Raw genomic sequence first — 26,753 nt, 5'->3', positions numbered from 1 at the left:
ACAACCATTTGTTGTGTTGTTACTACTTGTAGCAGTTTAATGTAGCCCATGAAAACAGCGTTACTTTGCTTATAAAGCACCACACAACCATTTGTTGTGTTGTTATTTCTTGTAGCAACTTAATGTAGCCCATGAAAACAGCGTTACTTTGCTTATAAAGCACCACACAACCATTTGTTGTGTTGTTATTTCTTGTAGCAGCTTAATGTAGTTAGGTTTAGAAAATAGTGCCTCATTAAAAAAAAAAAATTCAATTCTGAGCTGCCTTTTGAAATGTTTGCTTATTAATTACAAGTAGGTTGACCACTTTAGTATTTAAATAACCCATTTGTTTGAAGTTACTTGTTATATATTTGATACTGATATGAATAACTCTGCCAGTGATATATGGTCACTTATATAACAGCTACACGAGGTGGTGCTCTAGCATGAAGGTGGCTAACAGAAAATGTTTTGTCATCAACCTTTGTTGATTTTTGCAAAGTAGACATGTCAAGGCAGAGTACTCCCTAAACTATTAGTCACACGACCCTCCCAATATATTCTCATATCGAAATTGTATTGAACTTCATGGAGTACATATTTTCGGCTGGGTAGTAGGTATGTTTACAGAGTGAATCTGTAAATAAAAATATGTTGTTGAGTAAAATGTATTGTAACAAAAAATGTATAGCTAAATATCATGAAAGATTGTCATTTACAGAAGATGGTCGAGTCAGAATTATGAAATGTTTGACATCCAATAGCCGATGATTAATTAATCAATGTGCTATAGTGCTGTCATTAAACAAAGACAAACTTTAACTTTACAGAAGACATTTAGTTAATGCTGAACATTAAGGTTGCCAAGCTGGTATTTCAAGCAATGTGGTATATATTGTCTTGCTAATGGAGAAAATACATAAAACAGATTTTTTGCTGTGATTCAGGAGAAGCCTAATATGTAGAAACAACAGACAGTTGATTTCTTTAAAATTATTTTGCCAGCTAGTAATTATAATAGCTAAACCACATGCTATGCTCTTATTAAACAGGTTTTTCTATGTCACAAATAGCCCTTTAAAAGTGCAAATCTAATGTGGCGATTTGTTTCCCAGTAACTTTTCCCCCACTTATTGTTAAAGGTTAATTGTTAATGTTCTTAGCGAAAGTGGGTGGGTTTTTTATTTTTATTATTCATAGATACAACTAAAGTTCTTTTTAATTTTGATAAACCATCTTGATGCTTTTAGTCTCCTGGACAGACAGCCAAGATGTCTGTTTGTCTGTCTGTCTGTGTGTCCAGATCAGCATGCTTAATTTTCTCACCAATTTTTTTCATTTCATTTCATATTATTTCTGTGCTTATATCCAATTAAAGTTTAAGCATGCTGTCCTGGGCACACACAGCTATCTGGGCTGTCTGTCCAGGACAGTCAGTTAGTTGTTAATTGTTAGCTGTTAGTGAGAGAGAAGAGGATGTAGTGGTCTTACACCTACCCACTGAGTCGTTAAAACTCACTCTGGGTGGGAGCTGGTACCAGGCTATGAACCCTGTACCTACTAGCCTTATGTCCGATTGCTTAACCACGATACCACCGAGGCCGGTCTTGTCATATAAAACAGTTTTCCATATACCAAAATAATGTTAAAAAAAACCTACAGTAGCATACTGTCTCACTAAAGTTCCATTTCTGTGGCATATACTGACTAGTTTGAGGAATCTGAAATGAAATAAAGAGGAATTTTGGGGGGGAAAAAAACCCCCCCCCCCCCCCCCCCCCCAAAAAAAAAAAAAAAAATTATACAAAAAATTGCAACTGCAACAAAAACACCACAAAAACAATTACCACATGTTTTTGGGATCATATTTTGAGCATTTTAACTCTTTCTTCTTTTTTTTGACGCCACTAGAGCACATTGATTCATTAATTATTGGCTGTTGGATGTCAAATATTTGGAAACCCACTACATTTTTCCATTAGCAGCAAGGGATCTTTTATATGCACTTTCCCATGGACAGAAAAGCACGTACCACTGCCTTTGATCAGTTGTGGTGCATTGGTTGGAACGAGAATAACCCCAATCAGTTGAATGGATCCACCGAGGTGGTTTGATCTTACGATGCAAGCACCTCAAGTGAGTGCTCAACTGACTGAGCTAAATCCCGCCCCCATTTCATTACAGTTGTGAATGCACCAGGCACCATGAAACTAAACTTTGTTAAGCATGTCCTAAAATGAAATGTTTCATGTGTGGTTGTCTGAAGAATTGGAACGAATTGGTTTGGTCCAGTGGTAACTGAAGATGATTATGTATTACCAGTGCATTGTTAGAAGGCTTCATTTGTGTACTGAGTTATCTGTCTGCTGCGAGAGGTTATCTGTCTGGCTGTATACAGTCCAACCTCGGTTAATGATATAGCAATCCTACCTCTGTTAACCTTTACACTACTTATTGGATTAATTTTTGACAAAAACCATGTTGAGTGGGTACAAGTTTATAAGGTTTACTCATATATTCACTTAAATGTTTTATAAATACATAAAATAAAGTTCATATATGAATCGGTAAGTATTATTTTTGTGGGTTTTTGTAATTTTTATGATATTTTAGATCAGTTAATGGTGATTAAAATTAGGCAAAAAATAAAAAAAGTTGCATTTACTTATGGGCATTTGAGGCCAGTTGTCCAGTATTTATGTCCATTATTCCTGATAATGATGGTTTTATGGGCATTTGAGGCCAGTTGTCCAGTATTTATGTCCATTATTCCTGATAATGGTGGTTTTATGGGCATTTGAGGCCAGTTGTCCAGTATTTATGTCCATTATTCCTGATAATGGTGGTTTTATGGGCATTTGAGGCCAGTTGTCCAGTATTTATGTCCATTATTCCTGATAATGGTGGTTTTATGACCAGAATGTTTTTCTTTTTTTAATGAACTATGATTCATATCCCAATATTTGGTGATTTTCATTGTTGGTATAATGATCAAATTATTATCAAATTAGCTGTCACAATCAGCTATCGATTCCTGAAAATTACCGCGACATGCTGCCATTATTGTCAAGCGAATAATACTTGTCGAAAACCACTTTTTGAACAAAAAATTCCAATGTATTTTCCATTGAAAAAATGTTTCCGGGGATTGTTGTGTGCAAAACGGTAAGAAATATGAATTGGGGAATGCACTGGTGACACGTTGGTCGAACTATCTTGCCTGCAGTAGTCAGAAGGTTAACTGACACAGAACTACCTCTGTTAACCAGCACAGTTAAACCTCTGTTAACTAAGGCAGTCCTACCTCTGTTAACTAAGGTAGTCCAACCTCTGTTAACCAGCATGGTCCAATGTCTGTTAATTAACACAGTCCTACCTTTGTTAACTAACACAATCCTACCACTGTTAACCAACATAGTCCTACCTTAGTTAACCAACAGTCCTACTTTGTTAACCAACACAGTCCTACCTTTGTTAACCAACACAGTCCTACCTTTCTTAATTAACAGTCCTACCACTGTTAACCAACATAGTCCTACCACTGTTAACCAACACAGTCCTACCTTAGTTAACCAACACAGTCCTACCTTTGTTAACCAACACAGTCTACCTTTGTTAACTAACAGTCCTACCACTGTTAACCAACACAGTCCTAACACTGTTAACCAACATAGTCCGACCTATGTTAACCACCACAGTCCTACCTTTGTTAACTAACACAGTCCTACCACTGTTAACCAACATAGTCCGACCTATGTTAACTACCACAGTCCTACCTTTGTTAACTAACAGTCCTACCACTGTTAACCAACATAGTCCAACCTATGTTAACTACCACAGTCCTACCTTTGTTAACTAACACAGTCCTACCACTGTTAACCAACATAGTCCCACCTATGTTAACCACAACAGTCATACCTTTGTTAACTAACACAGTCCTACCACTGTTAACCAACATAGTCCGACATATGTTAACTACCACAGTCCTACCTTTGTTAACTAACACAGTCCTACCACTGTTAACCAACATAGTCCAACCTATGTTAACCACCACAGTCCTACCTTTGTTAACTAACACAGTCCTACCACTGTTAACCAACATAGTCCAACCTATGTTAACCACCACAGTCCTACCTTTAACTAACACAGTCCTACCACTGCTAACCAGCATAGTTCTACCTATGTTAACCATCACAGTCCTACCTTTGTTAACTAACATAGTCCTACCACTGCTAACCAACATAGTCCGACCTATGTTAACCACCACAGTCCTACCTTTGTTAACTAACACAGTCCTACCACTGTTAACCAGCATAGTCTGACCTATGTTAACCAACACAGTCCTACCTTTGTTAACTAACAGTCCTACCACTGTTAACCAGCATAGTCTGACCTATGTTAACCAACACAGTCCTACGTTTGTTAACTAACACAGTCCTACCACTGTTAACCAACATAGTCCGATCTATGTTAACCACCACAGTCCTACCTTTGTTAACTAACACAGTCCTACCACTGTTAACCAACATAGTCCGACCTATGTTAACCACTACAGTCCTACCTTTAACTAACACAGTCCTACCACTGCTAACCAGCATAGTTCTACCTATGTTAACCATCACAGTCCTACCTTTGTTAACTAACATAGTCCTACCACTGCTAACCAACATAGTCCGACCTATGTTAACCACCACAGTCCTACCTTTGTTAACTAACACAGTCCTACCACTGTTAACCAGCATAGTCTGACCTATGTTAACCAACACAGTCCTACGTTTGTTAACTAATAGTCCTACCTCAGTTAACTAACACAGTTCTACCTCGGTTAACTAACACAGTCCTACATTTGCTAACCATTACAGTCTTACCATTTAACTTGTACAGGCCTGCCTACATTTGTTATCTAGCTACCTTGAGGAATGGGATCTAGTGAGTAGAGACTTTCCAAAGGTGCTTGGCTTGTAGGGCCAGACCCCCACGGAGGACCCATAACACTGATCGGGTTTTCTCCATTCCAGCCAGTGCTTCATGACTGTCAAATGCCCTGTCCTGTCTGTGGGAAAGTGCATATAAAAGATCCCTTGCTGCTGAGGCCGGCACCTGTGCCCATGACAAGCATGTGCTACAACAGCTTACTCTGAATGTACACGTAAAACCATCTGACCTGACCATCTGACCTGACGTAATGGAAAAATATAGGAGATTTCCTCTGAGGATGTGTCAAATTACCAAATGTTTGACATTCAGTAGCCGAAGATTAATAAATCTATGTGTCGTGCTGTGTTTTTTTAACGAAACCAACTTCAACTTTTTATAAAACATTTGGTAGCTTAATACACATTAGTTTTTCAGCATACCAAGAAGATAGCTCTTTCATAGAAATGGTTGGGGCAGGGGGGAAGGATGTAGCTCAGTGGTAGAGCACTTGTCTGAGATGGATTGCAGGATTTCTTACCCTTGATGGAATCGGGTTTCTTCCCATCCAACTTATGCATTAAGACTAATGGCTACATCAAAAGCTAGGGTGTATATTGTCCTAAATATACTGTAAAATAATGCCAGAGCAAAACCCAACTGGAAATGTGGATATTAATTAATGCAAGGACTGTTGCATTGTTTTTTTAATTAGCACAATGCATAGTTACACATATACCTGTGTGATTCTGAGAACATCTAAAAAAAACCCACCATTATATGGGGGTTTTTATCATTAAAAATGAAATGAGATACTTTAAAAAGATCATTACTATCTTTGATGTATTTGTAGCTTACAGATCTGACAATATTTAAATATTGTATACTGTGCAAATGTTAGCTATGCATATGCACAAAAATGTATAACATTTTCTGATTGTATTATGGGCTTTTGGCCTTTATACTGAATATATTTTCTGTCTGTCTGTCTGTCAGATCTGACAACTGTTACTTAAGCATGCATTGATGTGTAGTTTGCTTCATCTGGTTGCGGAGTAGTGCTTCAACAAATAGATCTGTTGGTGAATGGCGATTATAAAACCATAAACCCCAAACTAATATGGGAATTAAGTGGTAAACCATTTAAGAACAATACTACCAGCAGAACAGGCATTCTTGTTGATCTCAGAATTAGTTTGCTAAAATCCATTTGTGTGCGTTGAATAGTGGAATATTGATAAACCATCGGAACAGAGAAAGACTACGTAAAATCAGTTTGGTTGAAAGCCAGTCATTGGGAGAAACAATAGAACTTATTCTTTGCCCAGTTGAACTAAGGTCATTGTTGACTAAATGGCTATTTAATGGTATGACAAGATGCAAAACTTTAATCATTCAGTGTTATGTTTAAATGTTTACTCTATAGTCCTTCCCACAGGGAACACTTTTTCATACTATGGAATTTACTACAAGTTATTAATTTCTGAACCAATTGAATTCTAAATTGCACACAAAAATAGCATATATTTATTTTATTCACAAAACATATTTACTTTTCTTTTTATGTCAAACCAAACTGAAATTATTTACAAAATTTTTATTTTGTAGCAGTATGGGACGGACTGTAGGTTGTTTTCATAAACGTAAATATATTATGGTGAAATGAATGCATCTGTTACCATTATTGCACTATAACCATTGGACTATTTGTCGATCTAGCCAATGCACCAGTATGCACTGGTATATCAAAAGCTGTGGCATGTGCTATCCTGATTGTGGGATGGTGCATATAAAAGATCCACTGCTACTGATGGAAAAATGTAGCAGGTTTCCTCTCTAAGACTCAAAATTACCAAATAGCTGATAAAAAAACAAATCAATGTCCTCTAGTGGTGTTGTTAAACAAAGAAACAAACTTTTATTGCATTAACTTCTTGCAAGCATTCATTCATTTTAATTTATTTCAACTTATTTTCATGCTTATATCCAATTCAGGTTTAAGCATGCTGTCCTGGGCACATGTCCATATAGTCTTTCCAGGATAGTGGGTTTGTGGTTATTGAGAGAGAAGTCAGTATAGTGGCTTTGCACCTACCCATTGGGTCATTAAAACTAGCTCTGGGTGGGAGCCGGTACTGGGCTGTGAACTACCAGCCTTATGTCCGATGACTTAACCATGATACCACCGATGCCGGTCTTGCAAGCATTAATTTCATGTTTTACAGTATTAAGCTATAAAATAAAACTATATGTGTCATGTGTATATACACTAGCAATTTAAACATGGTGCAGTTATTCCTCTAACACACACACTTTCAGCTCAGCATGATAATTTTATGAGGGAAAGAAGAATTAATATTTGATATTAATTGTGACAAGTCTCCCTAGCTGTGTAAGGGCTTAATTGCATCTCTGATGTCATGGTCCATAAGGTATCCCATTAAAACTTTATCAGTTGCATCAGAGCCCGTGTTTCAGCTGAACACCAATACTGTTTCAGTATAATAGTACCAACTTTACTGCCTCCATGCATGCAACAGGCAGCAGCAGAGATGAAGATGCGCAGATCCATACCGCTGGTGATTAATGTGGTCTGGGATCTGTGACAGACAGCGGTAGGTTGATGCCGATATTTGTCAAGATGAGATCATCTCCAGTGGCAGCCACTACAAATCAGTGTGAGCTATAGCAGCACTGGGTATTAACTTGAGTAGCAAACCGGTGTGCTACTGTTTGTATGCTACACTTATACCACCATAGTTTAAAGTACATTAATGTTAGTAGGGGGTGGAACATAGCCCAGTGGTAAAGCACTTGCTTGATGGGCGGTCGATCTAGGATCAATGTTCGTCGGTGGGCCCATTGGGCTATTTCTCGCTCCAGCCAATGCACCATGACTGGTATATCAAAGGCTGTGGTATGTGCTATCCTGTCTGTGGGAAAGTACATATAAAAGATCCCTTGCTGCATTAGAAAAATTGTAGCGGGTTTCCTCTCTATGACTTAAGACAGATAGCAGCTTGCTTAATACAGATGGTTGCATAATGCAGGCAGTTCACTAATAAACAGGTGGTTGCAACATAGGTGGTTCATTAATACAGATGGTTTGTTGCCTCATGTTGATGGTTGACTAATACAAGTAGTTGTTAATGTTATTGTTTTAGTACAAATGTTATTGTTTTAGTACAGATATTTGCCTATCACAGGAAAATGCATATAAATAATCCCTTGCTGCTAATTGAAATTTTTTACAAATTCCTTCTGAAGATTATGTATCATAATTATCAAATGTTTGACATCTATTAATTAAACATTGGGCTCTAGTGGTTTTTAAACTGGATTATTATTATTATTATGTTTTTTTGTTGTTGTAAATACGTACCTTGGCACATGTTCATACGTAAATTCTGCAATCAACTGTTGGTATCTTAAACACACTATAGTCTGCAACCAGGAAAATAATGTTCCAGCCAGTGCACCATGACTAGTATATCAAAGGTGGATGTACTAATATACATCTAACCAGGGAAGACGATTCTGCAGTGGAGGTTATGACTTGGGTTGCATTTCATGTTTGGTGTGCTAGCACTAGTTAAGTATGAATAATAATGAACATTTTAATTTTCTGAAATTACCAAATGTTTGACATCCAATAGCCGATGATTAATAACTCAATGTGCTCTAGTGGTGTCGTGAAACAAAAAAACACTCTTTTCTACATGTCCTCCACATTGCCATTTTCCCCAGTCTGTCTTGTAGTTTGGGATGGTGCATATAAAAGATCCCTTGCTGCTAATCGAAAAGAGTAGCTTATGAAGTGGCGACAGCGGGTTTCATATCTCAATATCTGTGTGGTCCTTAACCATATGTCTGATGCCATATAACCGTAAATAAAATATTTTGAGTGTGTCATTAAATAAAAAACCCCATTTCTTGTAGTTTGTAACAGACAAAGGCATGACGTCTCTGGGGTTGTCATTGCAGTAATTATGTGGAATTAAGTTTGTTTGTAAGTTAATTATCTACTCCATTTTAATAATGTATTTCATCTCATAACCATAACATGTCTGTCTCTGAGTAGAAGCTAATTACCGTGCACTCATCTTACCAGATTAATCATGTTGTAAGTCTTCCCGTCATTAGTTCTGTGCAAATTCTGTCTGTACATAATTCTGTTTGTGCATACAGTCTGTCCAGTTAAAATCAAACAATGGTCCTACATATTCGTAATGAAATTTGACGGAAAGGAAGGGAATATGTAACAACATTTGGGCATTGTTTTAAGTATAGTTATCTATTTAAGTTTATTATGAGAGAGAGAGATTATTATGAGAGAGAGAGAGAGAGAGAGAGAGAGAGAGAGAGAGGGAGGGAGGGAGAGGTACACAGATACACAGGAGAACCCTGCTGCTGCCACATAGGCTACTCCTTTTAAAGTAGCAAAGCACCTTTTAGATGTACTTTCTCAAAGACTGACTACACTATCGTAAATTGTCATAAGCCATGATGTCACTACGACATTCACCATAGTCTACGTCGGTTTTGTGATATCATAGTGCTAAGATAGCTTTAAAAATAAGGGCCATGAATAGTACATGTTAATCAGTAGATATCATAGCTTTTTAATGTACTGGTCATGGGTCTCTGGTTGGGATGGGGAAAACTATCTCTGAGTTATGGGGCACTGAATAAACAAATTAAAACCCCCACTTGCAGGCCTTTGGATTTCACGGTAATGATCGTTTCTGGTACCCTGTCAGTAAAATCACGGAACTGAAATTTCATTTGCCATGATTATTATAAGTAGTACTAAACCAAATGACTTCCGGCTGGGTCAGAGTTTGAGGTGCACCCAATTTTTAATGGAGAAGTGAACACCACAAGTCCTGTGATTGGTGATAAATGTGAGTGTGTTGGTTGGAAAAACAAATAGTTTCATCTGGGCAAAAAATGTATGCAATTTTATTTCATCTAGTACCACTGTGTCAGGTAGCCTTGTGCTTAATACATGTATGGGCTACCTGTGAAAAAAACAACTCTAATTTTATGCGGAACTAGGGTAGTCACAGACGCTACCTGTTATCTCAGAAATGAGCAGCTTGACCCCCATTTTTTTCTGATTCACTTTAAGGGTTTAGGGGTGGTACTAATTTATATCTGTGTTGTTTATGTTGATTGATACACTGCAGGTAGGAGTTTTAGCCACATATGTTACTATTGTCATCTATGGGATTTGATTTGGTAGTATACACCCTATATCGAGTACGACTATTCAACAAAAAATAATATAAACAGTTTCCGATGTGTTCCCATAATCACAAGGCACGGAACCAAAAAAGAGTTTCCCCTGAAAGGTTTGAAAACCTATATGGCATATACTTGTGGATGTACCAAGAGAGATGGATGCCCAGTTACACATCAGGAGAACACTGTAACCACTGAACTATGCTTATCTCATTCCCACATGCAAACAAGAACTCGAATCTAGACAAACAAGGATAGTGGTTGTTATTCCTTCTCCTGTTGACACTGTGCAAGATACATAGAGCCTTCAAAGATATATTTGGTGTCAAAATTCAATAATGTTAATCTCTCAGATTGTCACCTAGAAATGATGACCTTTAGGATAATTTGTGCTTACTGTTGTTTTTGTCAATACTTTCTATCACAACAGCTGCTTGCAGCTGAATCATTTCCAGATAATCGAAGGTGGATGAAAAACTATGCACTTTTCTATGGAAATCAGTTAAAAAAACAACAAATTCTTGCTGCACTGTAGAACATAGAATTAATTGATCTTAATGCATCGTGTGGTGAATCTTGTGAATAAAAAGATTCTTAGTTCAAGCAAGATAAGAGATATTGAGAGAGAAAAAAAAATGCAGTTCAAGTCATACTTGTTAACATTCATTTCATATGGGTAGACCCTTTCTTGGTATTGCGTGATTGCCAATTGAGTAACTGACTTAAAGGAAAGGGACATCTGGGCCCAATTTCATAAAACATCGTACGCCTAGTTTTGCATGTAAACGTAAATGTATGACTAAAGTTCAGTTTCTATTACTATTACAGTACAACAAATATAAGTTAAAAGTACAAATATATCATTTTCTTTTGTCTGTAAAATGCTCCATCTTCTGTAATGATGTAATTTTCTGTGTGAAATAGATGCCAAACAGATGTAACTATGTGCCTGGTATAACTGCTAGTCGCAGACGTAAACGTACAATGTTTTGTGAAATAGGCCCCTGTTTTTGTGCACTTTAAGACTGGAAGGGACAGGATCCACTTCAGTTGGTAGAGTGACAGCTGAAGGTGCTTTGATCACAGGATTGAATCCCATCAGTGGACCTATTCTCGGTGTCCTTTCATTTGAAAACTATGGTAATTGCTGTCTTGTAAATGATTGCTGGCTGCTAATGGAAAAATGTTGGACTACATTGTAGATATCAGAATTGTGAAATGTTTGACTTCCAATAGTAGATGATTAATAAATCAATGAGCTCTAGTGGTGTTGTTAAACAAAATAAACATAAACCTTTCAACTTCAATATGGCTGTTGAAAGGGGAGAGATCGAGGGCAAGAAAAACGTCAAAGACAGACGGACAGAAAAAGAGGGGGCAAACTCAATTTTCCTATGCCAAGCACTCCTTCCAAAAACCAGCAATGCTCTTTTTCAAACAGGCTTTAATGTACCCATCATGAGACTTGTAAATGTTATATTGAGTGAACATGTTAGTGTATTAACTATCAAAATGTTTTTTTCACTTAACACTGTAATGTCCAGGGCCCTGTTCCACAAAGCGATCTTAGCACTAAGATTACCATAAACTGTGCATAACTACATTATACACTAAGATGATCTTAGCACTAAGATTACCATAAACTGTGCATAACTACATTATACACTAAGATGATCTTAGCACTAAGATTACCATAAACTGTGCATAACTACATTATACACTAAGATGATCTTAGCACTAAGATTACCATAAACTGTGCATAACTACATTATACACTAAGATGATCTTAGCACTAAGATTACCATAAACTGTGCATAACTACATTATACACTAAGATGATCTTAGCACTAAGATTACCATAAACTGTGCATAACTACATTATACACTAAGATGATCTTAGCACCAAGACCGCTTTGTAAAACGGGGCACATGCAGAGCTCAAAATATTTTTTTCCCACTATGGATTTACTTGGGTTTGTTGTGTTGAAATTGAACCTTCAATTCTTGAAGAAATCATCAAAAACATCTCATTATTTTTTACTCTCCTTTACGAAGTAACATGGCAAGATATAGATATCACTTTTCTAGCAGTGGTGGAGGCCATGTCAACTTTTGTATTTTGCATTTAGCTTCATTTCTCACAAACGTTAAGTCCTAGATCAATAAAACTTGCTTTATAGTTGCATCTATGGAAGGAAATGGTTTATTTAATGACACACTCAACACATCATTAAATAAACCATTTCCTTCCATAGGTGCAACTATAAATCAAGTTTTATTGATCTTGGACTTAAACTTTGTGAGAAATGAAGCTAAATGCAAAACACATGTGAAACAGTCTTTAAAAATTAGATAAATCAATATTTTAATTGAATTTTATTTTTTTAAATATACATTGAGATGAATGCATCTGTCAGTGATATTGAATAAATTATATAGTAGATAGAACATTTAATTCCATGGAACTTTTTTTCTTTTTTTTTTAAAATGGAAGATGTAAGGTGGACAGCCCAAACATTATTAGTGTGTGATTCTGAGCACTGTGTTGATGGCAGGACAGTGATTAATTCTGGGTTCACTGCTGGTTCAATGACGGGTTCTTCTTCCTTCAAAGTTTGCCTGATTTGATGCGCTAGTTTGATATTGACATAGACTTAATGACACTGTGTCCACTCAGTGTTGTATTCATTGAAGGCTGAAGTATTTCTGTCATAAACTCCAACCCTGACATTTCCAGATATTTCTGTTCAAGAGAGATGTCATCATTAGTCAGCCCCACAGGAACGGTATCTGAAGTGGGGTGGTGTGGTGGCACAACCTCTAGTGGCTGGGCACAAAACAGATTTTAATTTTTATTTGTATAAAAGGAAGGAAGAAAATGGTTTATTTAACAACGCACTCGACACGTTTTATTTACAGTTATATGGCGTCGGACATATGGTTAAGGACCACACAGATATTAAGGGAGGAAGCCTGCTGTCACTACTTCATGGGCTAGTCTTTTCAGTTAGCAGCAAAGGATCTTTTATATGAGCCATCCCATAGACAGGATACCACATACCATGGCCTTTGATGTACCAGTCGTGGTGCACTGGCTAGAGCGAGAAATAGCCCAATGGGACTAATGACAGGGATCGATCCCAAACCGACCTCACATCAAGCAAGTGCTTTATCACTGGGCTACATTATTTGTATACAGTATGACCAAAAAACCCATACATTTTCATCCTCAGGTTTTGTGGGCATAAGACCTGATACTGGGTTGTAAACTCAGAAGGCCTGTAGGAACTGGAAACAATCTGTACACGAAGGACAATCATATACAATCAACAACAATACGACCAACAGAAACCAAGCACAAGGACCCCACCCTAGGCGTAACTCAGACTTCAACATACCACTCTCCAATTACTTCAAGGCACTAGAATCTCTTGTTTAATCTCTAGAAGAAGATTCTGTGTCATATCCAGTTAACAATTAACCATGCTTTACTTAACCATTTTGACTAGTATACTTCCAGCCATTTGTATCAGGATAACATCCATACAGGTTTTTGTGCCAAACAGGTATGTACATCATATCTGATGTTATTATTCATGTGCTATTTAACTATATTATATGACTAATGAGACTAACCCATGCATATTGGTGCTATAGAAACATTGTGTATGCATCACTGTACCTTTATATGTGTGAGTTGGTGTATGTGTGTGTGTGTGTGTGTGTGTGAGTGTGTGGGTGTGTGGGTGTGAGTGTGTGGGTGTGTGTGTGCAGGTGTGGACATGTATATATATAGTATTATTTGTAGTATTTTAAATGAAAATGACTTTTATTATACTTGTACTACCCATATATGTTTATACATCTACTGATCTTACTATAACGATATAATTATATCAACTAATAACAATAACTAAACATGTAACAAATCAACTCAACTCATTCTGTTCACTCACATCGCCATACAAACCTACAAGTTTAGGGTGACTTCATCTATGTTGGATTTTCTCTCGTCTACCTTGCAAACATAGCTCTTTCTCCCCATATTATGAAAGGCACATCAGTAAACCCAGCTAAATTGCTATCAATATTGTCATGGAATATTGATGGCTTAAAACACAAATTAAATTGCCCACTAGTAATGGAACAACTTTCCACACATGATATTATATGTCTACAGGAGACCCACACAAACACACACAAAATAGACATAGGTAGTGTTACAACCACGATAGAAGGGTATACCTCTAAAATAAAACATTGTCAGAAAAACTCGAAGCGTTCATGTGGTAGAGGGTCTGGAGGTCTGCTAATCCTATATAAAAATGAGCTTCACCAACATATAACTGAAATCAATAACAACAACGATTACACACTTTGGTTGAGAATCTCTGGACAGGTACTGGGGAGGGACAAAGACACCTTTTTATGTTCATTTTACATTCCACCATCAGACTCGCCTTACTTCCAAGATCAGTATTCCACTTTAGAAGCTGAGGTAGCTGAATATAGCATAAAAGGGTCTGTTCTCATAATGGGAGACACAAATGGCAGAACAGCAGACAAAACTACCATAGTAAATGATTACATACCACATGACACAAATGACTTCATACCCTTACCAACAGACTATATACCAGACTATATCACACGCAACCGAAAATCACAGGACACAACCATTAACACACATGGCAAAAAATTAACAGACTTTTGCATAACGACCGGTATGCGAATACTTAATGGAAGAACTCCTGGCGACTATTTAGGAAAATTAACCTGTTTCAATACCCAAGGCACAAGTGCAGTAGACTATGTCATCTGTCAGAGTAATTATCTGTCCGATATCATCAGCCTAAATGTTAAAAATATTACCCCAAATTCCATTCACTCCCCCCTATCAGTGATCATTAAAGGCAAAGTATCTCACAATAAAGTACAGCCACCTAAACTACAACAACTGAATTCAAAACACAGAATCAACACAGAAAATAAAACACCCTATCAACAACAGCTCCTTTCGTTAAAATCATTGGAAAAAATACAAAACTTTATGAATTCCAACATCTCTGCTGACAATATTAATAATAGTGTTGAAACACTGAACAATATCCTGCTGTTGGCAGCATCTAAAGTATCACCCATACATCACACACACAAAACCACAAAACACAAAAGGAAAAAACAACAAAAACCAACAAATATAAGTGCACTCCAGTCACAATTCCGGAGCTTGGCAAGAAAATTTAAAATAAATCCACAGAATACAACACTACGTAACACATTAATGAAAACAAAGAAAAAACTACATAGAAGCAATAAAAAACTTGAAAGAACACTAAAAGAGGAACTATATACAAAATTAGAAGATCTAAATGAAAACAACCCAAAAGAATACTGGAACATAATAAATAAAATGACCAATAAACACGCATCTAACAGTGCTGAGCTACCTGATGAAATGGTTAATAATTTAACCAATCATTTTAAGGAACTCAATAGTGACCTTAATTCATACTCAAACAGTAACTCACAAGAACTGCTTAAAGAACTCAAAACACTGGAAAATAAAAAAACATGAGACATGCCTAGATAGTCACATCACAACAAAAGAAATAACAATAGCCATAAAGACACTAAAACTTAACAAAGCATGTGGCCCTGATACCATCTCCAATGAAATGATTAAATTTGGCCATGACATAATAAGCTCCCCATTAGCCAAACTGTTTAATGCAGTATATAACACAGGGACATTTCCATCCAGCTGGACTAACGGATATATAACGCCGATACATAAAAAGGGAAACCCAATGGACCCCAAAAATTATAGAGGAATAACTATAACAAGTTGCCTAGGTAAACTGTTTTCTACCATTCTCAACAACCGTCTAACCAGTCATTTAGAAGAGAAAAAACTGCTATCAGATAATCAATCAGGTTTCAGAAAAGACAGAAGAACAACTGATAACATTTTCATTTTAAAAATTATTATAAATAAATATGTAGAAAAGCAACACAAGAAACTATATGTATGATTTATAGATTTCCAAAAAGCCTTTGACACGGTGTGGAGAGAAGGACTCCTTCTCAAAACACTACGGCTTGGTCTTGGCGGAAAGTTTTATAACATTATCAAGTCCATGTACAATAAGACAGAAGTGGCAGTAAAATTTTCAAATGGGGTTTCAGACCACTTCCCTTCTAACATTGGAGTAAAACAGGGGGATAGTTTAAGTCCTACTATGTTTAACATATATATAGATGACCTTACCTTTCCAACAAATATATGTACATCAGTAACGCTCCAGAAACAAACAATATCACATTTGCTATGGGCCGACGATCTAGTCCTTATATCTGAAACCGCCAACGGTCTACAAGAATGCCTCAACACGCTTAGTAACTTTTGCAAATCATGGCACCTTAATATTAACCCAGCAAAATCAAATTCTATGATAATACAAAAAGGAAAAAGCCCCACTAATCTGAAATTATACCTGGAACAAGATGAAATAGTTCAAACAAACAACTACACATACTTAGGATGCAACATAAACTCTGTCGGAAACTTCACACAAACAAAACTAGAACTAAGCAAGAAGGCCCTTTTTAAACTACATATGACTTTCGGGGGGACAAACCCTCCTCCATATATTTATAATAAGCTTTTTGACTCTCTTATTAAACCGATCCTGCTATATAACTGTGAGGTATGGGGCAGCGAACTCTATGGCAGATTAAAAAAGCACAACCAACACACATTTTTGGACACATTAGAAAACGAGCCATATGAAAAAATACACACAAAATTTTGTAAGTTAAACCTCCAAGTCGGAAAGAATAGCACCAATATTGCATGCAAAAGCGAACTTGGGAGATATCCACTGATTAATAACATACACACCAATATATATAAATACTGGGCATACCTAGAACGCATAGAAACGTTGAGAACAATTCTCTATGACGCAATACAATGCAGTAAAGAACTACAGTCACAACACAACATAGGCTGGCATGCATATTGCAAATGTATGTTTGAAATTAACAATATCGACCTACTTAAACTAAAAAATAACAAAAACTGCATGAAAAGAAATGCATAAGCCATAACAACAATTTCAAAGAATACTTTACAATAAAACTAGAAAAATCTGAAAAACTCCAAATATTCAAACATATTAAAGATGAATATAAATTAGCCGAATATCTAAACCAAATTAAAAATGTAAACTTTAGGCAGGCACTTACAAAACTAAGAATATGCGCTCACCGACTTGAAATTGAAACTGGACAATATAGGAACACTGACAGAAAAGACAGACTATGCAGACTGTGTAACCAAGAAGTTGAAGACGAAATACATTTTTTGACAACATGTCCCACAAACTCCCACATACGAAATATCCTATACAATAAAATACAACAACTCTGCCCAGACTTTCAACATCTAACCAACAAAGAGAAATAGTTTTTTCTCTTAGACTGCCCAGGGAATATATCCGTAATAATAGGTCAGTCGTGCTATGAAATGTTAAATCACAGAAGGACAGAACTCTCTAGACCCCCTACCACAGTCTAGAACAAACTAAAAACAAAACCACATAACTATACTTTTACTCTCTTTCATGTATGCATTTATATCTGTATGTTATTTTATATTCATGCATAAAGGCAATTCATTTTAGAGTTTTATGTAACATTTTTAACATGTTCATGATGGTAGCATCATTATTAGCATTACTAGTTTATGTTTATGTACATTTCTGTATGATGCATATATGGAAATAAATGATTTGAAAACATTGAACCCTGACATCAAAATACTTTTGTTGAATTAAGAAAACCTTCCAAAAAAACAAAGTGCACAAATGAGTAAAAGACAAGTTGACATTTAAAATATTTGTATACATAGGGAAATGAATACACGACCGCTATTTTGCATTGTGTGCACTATATTATTAAATGGCGTGTAATATTAAACAAACCTAAATAAACAACAGTTTTACACCACTGTCATTGTCAAAGTCTCATCTGCTTTGCAGATTCATTGCATAAGAGTTTTGGTGACGTCACGTGACACGCATCCCTCTTGAAAAACAATAGCCTGGTTTACGAAAGTAGCTAAAAAATGTCAATATTAGTCTACGACATGCATTTAATCTCTTCACAGCAGAAAATGGCATGGATATTATCATTTATTGGTTGATTTTGACAATAAAGTGAACAAGGTAAAACATTATTTCATCAAATCGATCGTACATTACAATGCGTGTGTGCAGAAATCATTTCCCGTTAATAGCCTGGTTCACGGTTACTCGAGAATATAACATTTTCGTTTTATCTTATTTTCGTGCTTATATCCAATTAAGTTTCCAGCATCCTGTCCTGGACAGCCACCTCAACTGTCTGGGCTGTCTGTCCAGGACAGTGGTTAGTGAGTAAGAAGTCAGTGTAGTGGCCTTATGTTACAACTCATTCTTCATTCTGGCTGGGAGCTGGTACCGGACTATGAACCCAGTACTTACCACCCTTAACCAATACACCACCGAAGGCTGTATAATGTTTTCAGAAAAACAATATTTTTATATGCTTCCTTCTCCTTTGTTTTCTAAATGGATTTTCTAGTTTTAGACAAACTATTGTAGTTAAATTAGGATCTTGCCGCAAGCTAAATGAGGTATTCCATTTGACATTGTTAATACTATAACTTGCCAGCTAGTACTAACATTTCCCATGGCTTTGTAAACAGAACTGTTTGGATAAGAGTTCAATAGAGTAATTGTTGGTTTAACGCTGTATCCAGAGTTTCTCTTGATTAATAATGAAGCTTTTGAAGTAGAAATGTTTTGATGTTGAAAATAAACAAGTCCAGTAATTTGTTTTGTTTTTCTGATCTCCAACAACATGAAGCTGCATTGCAACTGATGGCCTATAATTAATTAAAAAATAAATCTTATCTCGGTGTATATCATTTCATTGTTCTTCAAGATAAACATAGGCACATCAAAGACATCAAAACAGTTAGTTTATTATGAGTTGGAGCGCTTTGATAAAATTGCCTAGAGTTTTCAAAGACCTGTATAAGTTAAATGCAGACCTGCCAGTTATAACTGACAGTTTGGTGAACTGTTAAAGGAAGACACAAAGTAAAGTAAATTTGTTTTGTTTAATCACACCATTGGAGCATATTGATTTATTCTTAATCAGCTATTGGATGTCAAACATTTGGTAATTTTGAGGTATAGTCTTAGAAGAAACACTACAGTTTTCCATTAGTATCAAGGGCTTTTTTTATGTGATTATTCCCAACAGACAGAATAGCACATACCAAGACCTTTAATATAGCAATCGTGAGGCACTGGTTGGGATGGAGAAAATGCAATCAAAGAATGGAAGGAAGGAAGAATTATTTTTTATTTAGCGATGCCCTCAACACATTTTATTTACAGTTATATGGCATCGGACATATGGTAAAGGACCACACAGATATTGAGAGAGGAAACCTGCTGTTGCCACTTCTTTTCAAATAGCAACAAGGGATATTTTATATGCACTATCCCACAGACAGGATAGCATATACCACAGCCTTTGATATACCAGCCGAGGTGCACTGGCTGGAGCGAGAATCAAAAAAGAATGGTTTCATTGAGATGGAGAAGACACAGATGTTTTATTTAATGATGCACATTTTCAGTTGACTATTTAATGATTTAGATATTTTGTTTTTAATTATGACATTTCATGACTATTTTTAACCAATGTTAATGTTCTCAATTTTGGAGTGGAAATAAATGAAGATTTTATATATCATAATGATATATATCAGGGGTTAAAATTGGCTGAAATTCCTTCCAAACAATCTGTCCACTTAACTACAAATTATTTCAAACCAAATCAAAACCTGCCAGACCAAACATGATCATAAAAGTATAAACACAAAATAATTGCTGGTCCAATGGGACACCAGGCAAATATATCTCTGGCCTGTGCTGATGTTAACTGGCAAAAAAAAAACAGTCGGAGGGGCGAGGCGTAGCCCAGTGGTACAGCACTCGCTTGAGGTGCGATCAGTTTGGGATCGATCCCCATCAGTGGGCCCATTGCATTATTTCTCGCTCCAGCCAGTGCACCATGACTGGTACATCAAAGGCCATGGTATGTGCTATCCTGTCTATGGGATGGTGCATATAAAAGATCCCTTGCTGCTAATCAAAAAGAGTAGCCCATGAAGTGGCGACAGCGGGTTTTCTCTTTCAATATCTGTGTGGTCCTTAACCACATGTCTGACGCCATATAATCGTATATAAAATGTGTTGAGTGCATCGTTAAATAAAACATTTCCTTCCTTCCCAGTCGCAACAGCAACATTTCGACCCCTGTATATCATTAGAGCCAATGAAATCCAAACCCGTTCTATTAGCAATCTTGATTTGAAGTTGGGCAATTGAACATGGATTCCAATGGCAGAAGGAATCTGTATAGTGAGACCCAAATCATGCTGGTTTCCTGTTTGGACAGTCTCCACAAGCTGTGGGCTTTAATTGAACAAAAACTCCAGGAAGAAGACTGGACCGTATCGGAGCTGTAAGGGGCGAAATGCAAATACACATGCCAGTCGATTGGTTCTGTGACACCGCAACATAAAGTGAAACATTTGTATGTCTAACGTGTCGCCGGCAAGTGTGACTTGATTGATTGATGATTGGGCGTAATCTGGTAATATTTTCAAGTGCCTGGAAGGAGGTTCCTGCTACGCGGGTCAACATTCGTTTATTAAATGTGTCACAACGGATGACTAGTGTAAATGTTTGCACGTATTGAAAATGTTAATGATGCCACACTTTAAAGCTACGTGAAGAGTTGAACGAAATTAAAGCACAGTGGGGTTTGGTGATATTTAATTTATTATTCAATATTACTTTGGGTTTCGCTCAATTCATTTGTAAATCTTACTTGCATGTTTACTGCTTCATACCATTGACTTTCAAGTGGTTATTTAAAAATGTATAATCTGAATAAAATTAAAATTTTATTTTTTACATTTTTAAATAATGATATGTAAGCTAAATGGGACTTTCAACTGCTTACATACATGCAAAAAGAAGAAGAAAAACACCTTGCTTTTTCAGCTAAAATGTATATATGCGGTTAATTAGCTTATACATCAGATATAGGCCTAGCAATGGATTTTAGTAATGTTAATTTCATAAAATTGTTTGGCTTTGGTATCTAGGTCATCATCGTGGAATAGCCAACTGTCTTTAACTTGATTTCCAACATAGTGTCATACAGAGAATTTCACATTATGGTTTTCTCAGTAGAGTTATAAGAAAAATGATGCATCCTTGTGTACACCAAAACACCCAGAATTAATCACAATAGTGTGAAATCATAATAGTGTGAAATCACAATAATGTGGAATTACAATGATGTGAAATCACAAAAATGTGGAATCACAATAGTGTGGAATCACAATCATATGGAATCACAAATGTGTTGTGGTGGGAGGTAATGTTTATGTTTACGCACCTCAACAAAATCAAATTTGTATTAAAATATTATTACATATGCAAAAACAAAAGTCGCACAGATCCAACAGACATAATTTAAAAAAATAATTATGTTGCCTTTCTGCCTCACCCACAAGGGTGGATTCAAGGGAGGGGATCAATGGGACTGTCTTCCTCTTAAAAAATTAATTAACCCTTTTTTGAACAATTTGTTTACAATTTTCACTGAAGTACCCTTTTCATGCAGGGAGTAGGTCCATGTGCCATTTCACTCGTGGTCCCCTCCCTGAAATATTTCCTAGGTCCACCCTTGTTCCACCTGATCAGTTCTGGAACAGCCTTTGCATGTATATGTTGTTAATTCCTATATTTGATCATTTTCTGTTGTTGTTTTTCAGAGAGTAGCCAAAGCAGCAGAAAAGGCCAACAAACTATATGGAAGATACAAACCATCTGATGAATTACAGGTAATGTGTATTACATTGTATGTCTGTATCACAGTATGCTTAGTGGGTATTATAGGTACACAATGTTTATTACAGCTATACATTGCTTATTACATATGTACATAGATATTACAGGTGTTATTGTAAGATGTATACAGTAGTGCTGTATAGAAAATAACTAGTTAATGATGTAGGATATCTGCTTTATCCTGTGAAGGTACGAATGGGAAATGGGAATTTCTTATTTCTCCTGAACAGGATAAAGCCGATATCCTATGTCATTAACTAGTTATTATCTTTATCCTGCAGACCATACAAAAATAAAGGGAAAAGCTGTTATTTCTATTATTTCAGCTACATTGTATAATGACCTGGAGGTCAAATGAGTAATTTTGTAATGTACAGCCAATGCACCACGACTGGTATATCAAAGGCCGTGGTATGGCTAAGTAGCCCATGAAGTGGCGACAGCAGGTTTCCTCTCTTAATATCTGTATGGTCCTTAACCATATGTCTGATGCCATATAACCGTAAATAAAATGTGTTGAGTGTGTCGTTAAATAAAACATTTCCTCCCTTCCTTCACATGTGTGATGTCAAAAGTCATATTCTGCTACAATACATTTATACTTTGCTTTATCCGTCATGATATTCTGCTTTATCCATCATCATAATCTACTTTATCCATCATCATAATCTACTTTATCCATCATCATAATCTACTTTATCCGTCATCATAATGTACTTTATCCATCATCATAATCTACTTTATCCATCATCATAATCTACTTTATCCATCATCATAATGTACTTTATCCATCATCATAATCTACTTTATCCGTCATCATAATGTACTTTATCCATCATCATAATCTACTTTATCCATCATCATAATCTACTTTATCCATCATCATAATCTAATTTATCCATCATCATAATCTACTTTATCCATCATCATAATCTACTTTATCCGTCATCATAATCTGTCAGTAGAAATAGTGGTTGTACAATAAATTCATCTACAAATATGATATTGAAAATGTACATGGTATGAAGTTGTTGCATTCAAAATGACCTGCATAAAAAGTAACAATTTATATGGAATTAGATTAGTGGTTAAGCAATATGACTGCAATAAGTGTGTTTTTATCTGAAAAACAATTGCATGTACAGTGCAACCACTTGTAATAAACTGGACACCTTCGGAACCTAATAAGATATTTTAGTTAAAGTAGTATCAGATTTAGAGACGTTGTATTCTGTATACTGATAAGGGATGGTGAAAAATGTCCTGTTTTGAGGGAATTCCAGTTTACAGAGGGTCTGGATTTAAGAGATTTCACTGTATAATAAAACTTGTTAAGATTAATCAAAGAAAGTATGTAACCAACTTGTGGTTGTATTTTTTTTTCTCATTTCAAAATTATAATGATTTTTTGACATCAGTTTTATTCCTTTTACTGCATTAAAATCACAGATACCGGCACCAATAAAGTATACTATCTAAAATCCTTTGATTATAAATTTATGGCTATATAAAGTCCATACAATTTCCATGTCGGTATTGCTGCACAAAAGGTGGTTTTATTATCATATATACTCCCATTCTCAAACAGATTGTTTTCCAAATTACTTCTTTGTACTTCAATGTTTCATATTACTATTACAGTATTTTAATACGAAACATTAAAGTAAGATGCAATTTGGAAAACAATTTTTATAGAGATGCGTATACATATAAACATCAAGGTTCAACTTTCAAGTAAAATTAAATACGTCAGTTACCATTAATACTCTTTGAACTATTTATAGAACAAGCCTTAATAGAAAGCTGTAACAAGCCTAAATATAAAATCTTTACTATTTCCTGTTTGATGTTCAAACAAATGAATATGAAAGATGCATTAATTTTCTTAATTAATGAATGGATAAATGATATTTTAACAATGTTCATATACTTATGTAAGTAGTTTTCATGTCTGATGTTTAAATGAAAAAAGAAAGGACAAAACAATTACTGAATTATGAATTAAAGTTTGAAGACTTGTTCACAGTTTGTTCATTCTATATCGAAGTTTGAAGACTTGTTCACAGTTTGTTCATTCTATATCGAAGTTTGAAGACTTGTTCATAGTTTATTCATTCTATATCGAAGTTTGAAGACTTGTTCACAGTTTGTTCATTCTATATTGAAGTTTGAAGACTTATTCATATTGAAGTTTGAAGACTTGTTCATAGTTTATTCACTTTATATCGAAGTTTGAAGACTTGTTCATAGTTTATTCATTCTATATCGAAGTTTGAAGACTTGTTCATAGTTTATTCATTCTATATCAAAGTTTGAAGACTTTTTCATAGTTTATTCATTCTGTATCAACAGACAGAACTATTTTTTCTTTTTTTCTTTAATCTCCATAATCTCTCCACTCTTCCCTGTGAGTGTGTTGAGATATATCTGAAAACAGAGAATCTGTGAATAAAAATGTTTTTAAAAAATAAATGAAATAAACAATACTAAAATATCTATAATATGAAATGGTAATGAGTTTAATATCCTTTTTATTTCCCATAATTTAATTTAATTTGTATTATTGAACTTGTTTGACTGACATTCGGGCAAGGTCTTGTTAGTGTGCTAACCGTATGATGTCAGCACATGAGGTTGAGGTGTTCGGTCCTACTTAACATTCTAGTGGGACGTAACACTTTGATATGAACCAAGATATATTTTTAACCATATGGATAATAATACAAAAAGATTTACTTATACAAATGCAGCCATTTAGTTAGGAAAACTGCATTCGTATGTTTTGAGGTTAATGTATATGTTAATATTGGTGATCAAGGATTCCTAACTGTATTTTTAAGTCATTACAAGAGATATTTGTAACATGGGATTTGATATCAGGTCTTTTATACTTGTATATAGAACCAATATTTGTGTTTTTATTTTAATAAAGTTGTCAAAATTCATATTAAAAATTACTAATGTTAGTTTACAGGAGATTGCCTGTAAGTTGAGACATTTATGACGGAGTATGCTACTGAACACTATACAAAGTAACTCTAGCACACAAGGCTTAAGTTATTGAGTCATTTCTGGAAATTACAGTTAGACTTACTCTCATTAAAATATTAAAATGTTGTCATTTTCAAACTTAATCCAGGGAAGGGGTGGTTGTGGTGTTTAGTTTCTCCACACAATGTCTCCATTTTGTGTCATGGTCGGTCTAGCATTGGTCACCATCTGTGCACCCATTGTGCTGTTTCTCATTCCAGCTAGTGCTCCACAACTGGTATAACAGGCTGTGGTATGTATTATCCTGTCAGAATAATGATGCATATGAAATAATCCCTTGCTGCTAATCAAAAAGAGTACCAGTGGGTTTCCTCTCTCATTATCTGTGTGATCCGTAACCATATGCCTGACACCATGTAACCATAGGGACGGGACGTAGCCCAGTGGTAAAGCGTTCGCTTGATGCACAGTCGGTCTAGGATCGATCCCCGTTGGTGGACCCATTGGGCTATTTCTTGTTCTAGCCAGTGCTCCACAACTGGTATTACCAAGGCCATGGTATGTACTATCCTGTCTGTGGCATGTAGCATATAAAAGATCCTTTGCTGCTAATTAAAAAGAGTAGCCCATCAAGTGGCAACAGCGGGTTTCCTCTCTCAATATCTCTGTGGTCCTTAACCATATGTGTGATGCCATATAACTGTAAATAAAATGTGTTGAATGTGTCGTTACATAAACCATTTCCTATCCTATCTATCCATGTAACCATAATTAACATGTGTTGAGCATTTCTTCCTTAAATTGGTGTCATTTTCAGAAAATAGCCAGAAGCTTCCTTTCCATTAAAATACAATGTGCTGTATTCTTCAATCATAATCTGTGGGTGTGTGTGTGTGTGTGTGTGGAATGTTTCCACATAATGTCTAGACATGTACTTTTTTTTCTCTCCATTTCCAGTGTCAGATTTTCTATTGGATTAATGACGGTCCTTTTTTTTTTAAAGTTACAAATATGTCCAGATTTAGCAAGCTATGGATTTTTGACTCACGGCTTCGTGTTAATTCCTGAATAGATGTCAAATATTCTGACAGCAACGTGTGTCAGGTTTTTCTGTTTGAAATGGTGAATGTCATTTAGGTCTTGGGTTCCCTATTTATTCATCTATTAGTATATTATTACATCTATTGTAATGTGATTACGTTACAGTTTATACTTTCCGTTTAGATCAGTTTGAAATCTTACATGTTAAACTGTCATCATTTTATTGTCCTTGTGCTGCAGTTTAAAAACAAAAAATGTGTTTGCCATTTGGGCCAAGGTTATGAAATCTGATCATCGTCTGTTTATTTTAGATAAATTTCAGTCTTAGACTCAGACAAAATACAACATACTTAAAGATATTATACAAGCTTCCATTTCGTATCATGTTTATGTCCCGAGTGAAATAATTTTCTGTTCTGGATAAATCCCTGTGTTATTATTGTTGTTGTTGTAAATTGTTGTCATTATATTACACACACTAGACAAAGAAATTTTTTGTCTCACCTCAATGGAATTAAAAGAAATAGTTGTTACTTTTCCAGCTATAAGATACCGATAATGGAGGTAATTATACATGTACATGTAGCTATCTAA

General features: G+C 35.6%; 1 protein-coding gene across 1 annotated transcript in view; it reads left to right on the top strand.

Moving 5' to 3' along the window:
• The window catches only part of LOC121368880 (voltage-dependent calcium channel subunit alpha-2/delta-3-like), a 70,597-nt gene that overhangs the window by 3,765 nt on the left and 40,079 nt on the right, over positions 1 to 26,753 (top strand). Inside the window, exon 2 of the mRNA XM_041493638.1 lies at positions 22,052 to 22,120. Coding sequence (XP_041349572.1) covers positions 22,052 to 22,120 — 69 coding nt within the window. The remainder of the gene's footprint in view (positions 1 to 22,051; positions 22,121 to 26,753) is intronic.

The sequence above is a fragment of the Gigantopelta aegis genome, chromosome 3 (assembly GCF_016097555.1).
Source record: "Gigantopelta aegis isolate Gae_Host chromosome 3, Gae_host_genome, whole genome shotgun sequence".
NCBI lineage: Eukaryota > Metazoa > Mollusca > Gastropoda > Neomphalida > Peltospiridae > Gigantopelta > Gigantopelta aegis.
This window is presented reverse-complemented; position numbering and strand designations above follow the sequence as displayed.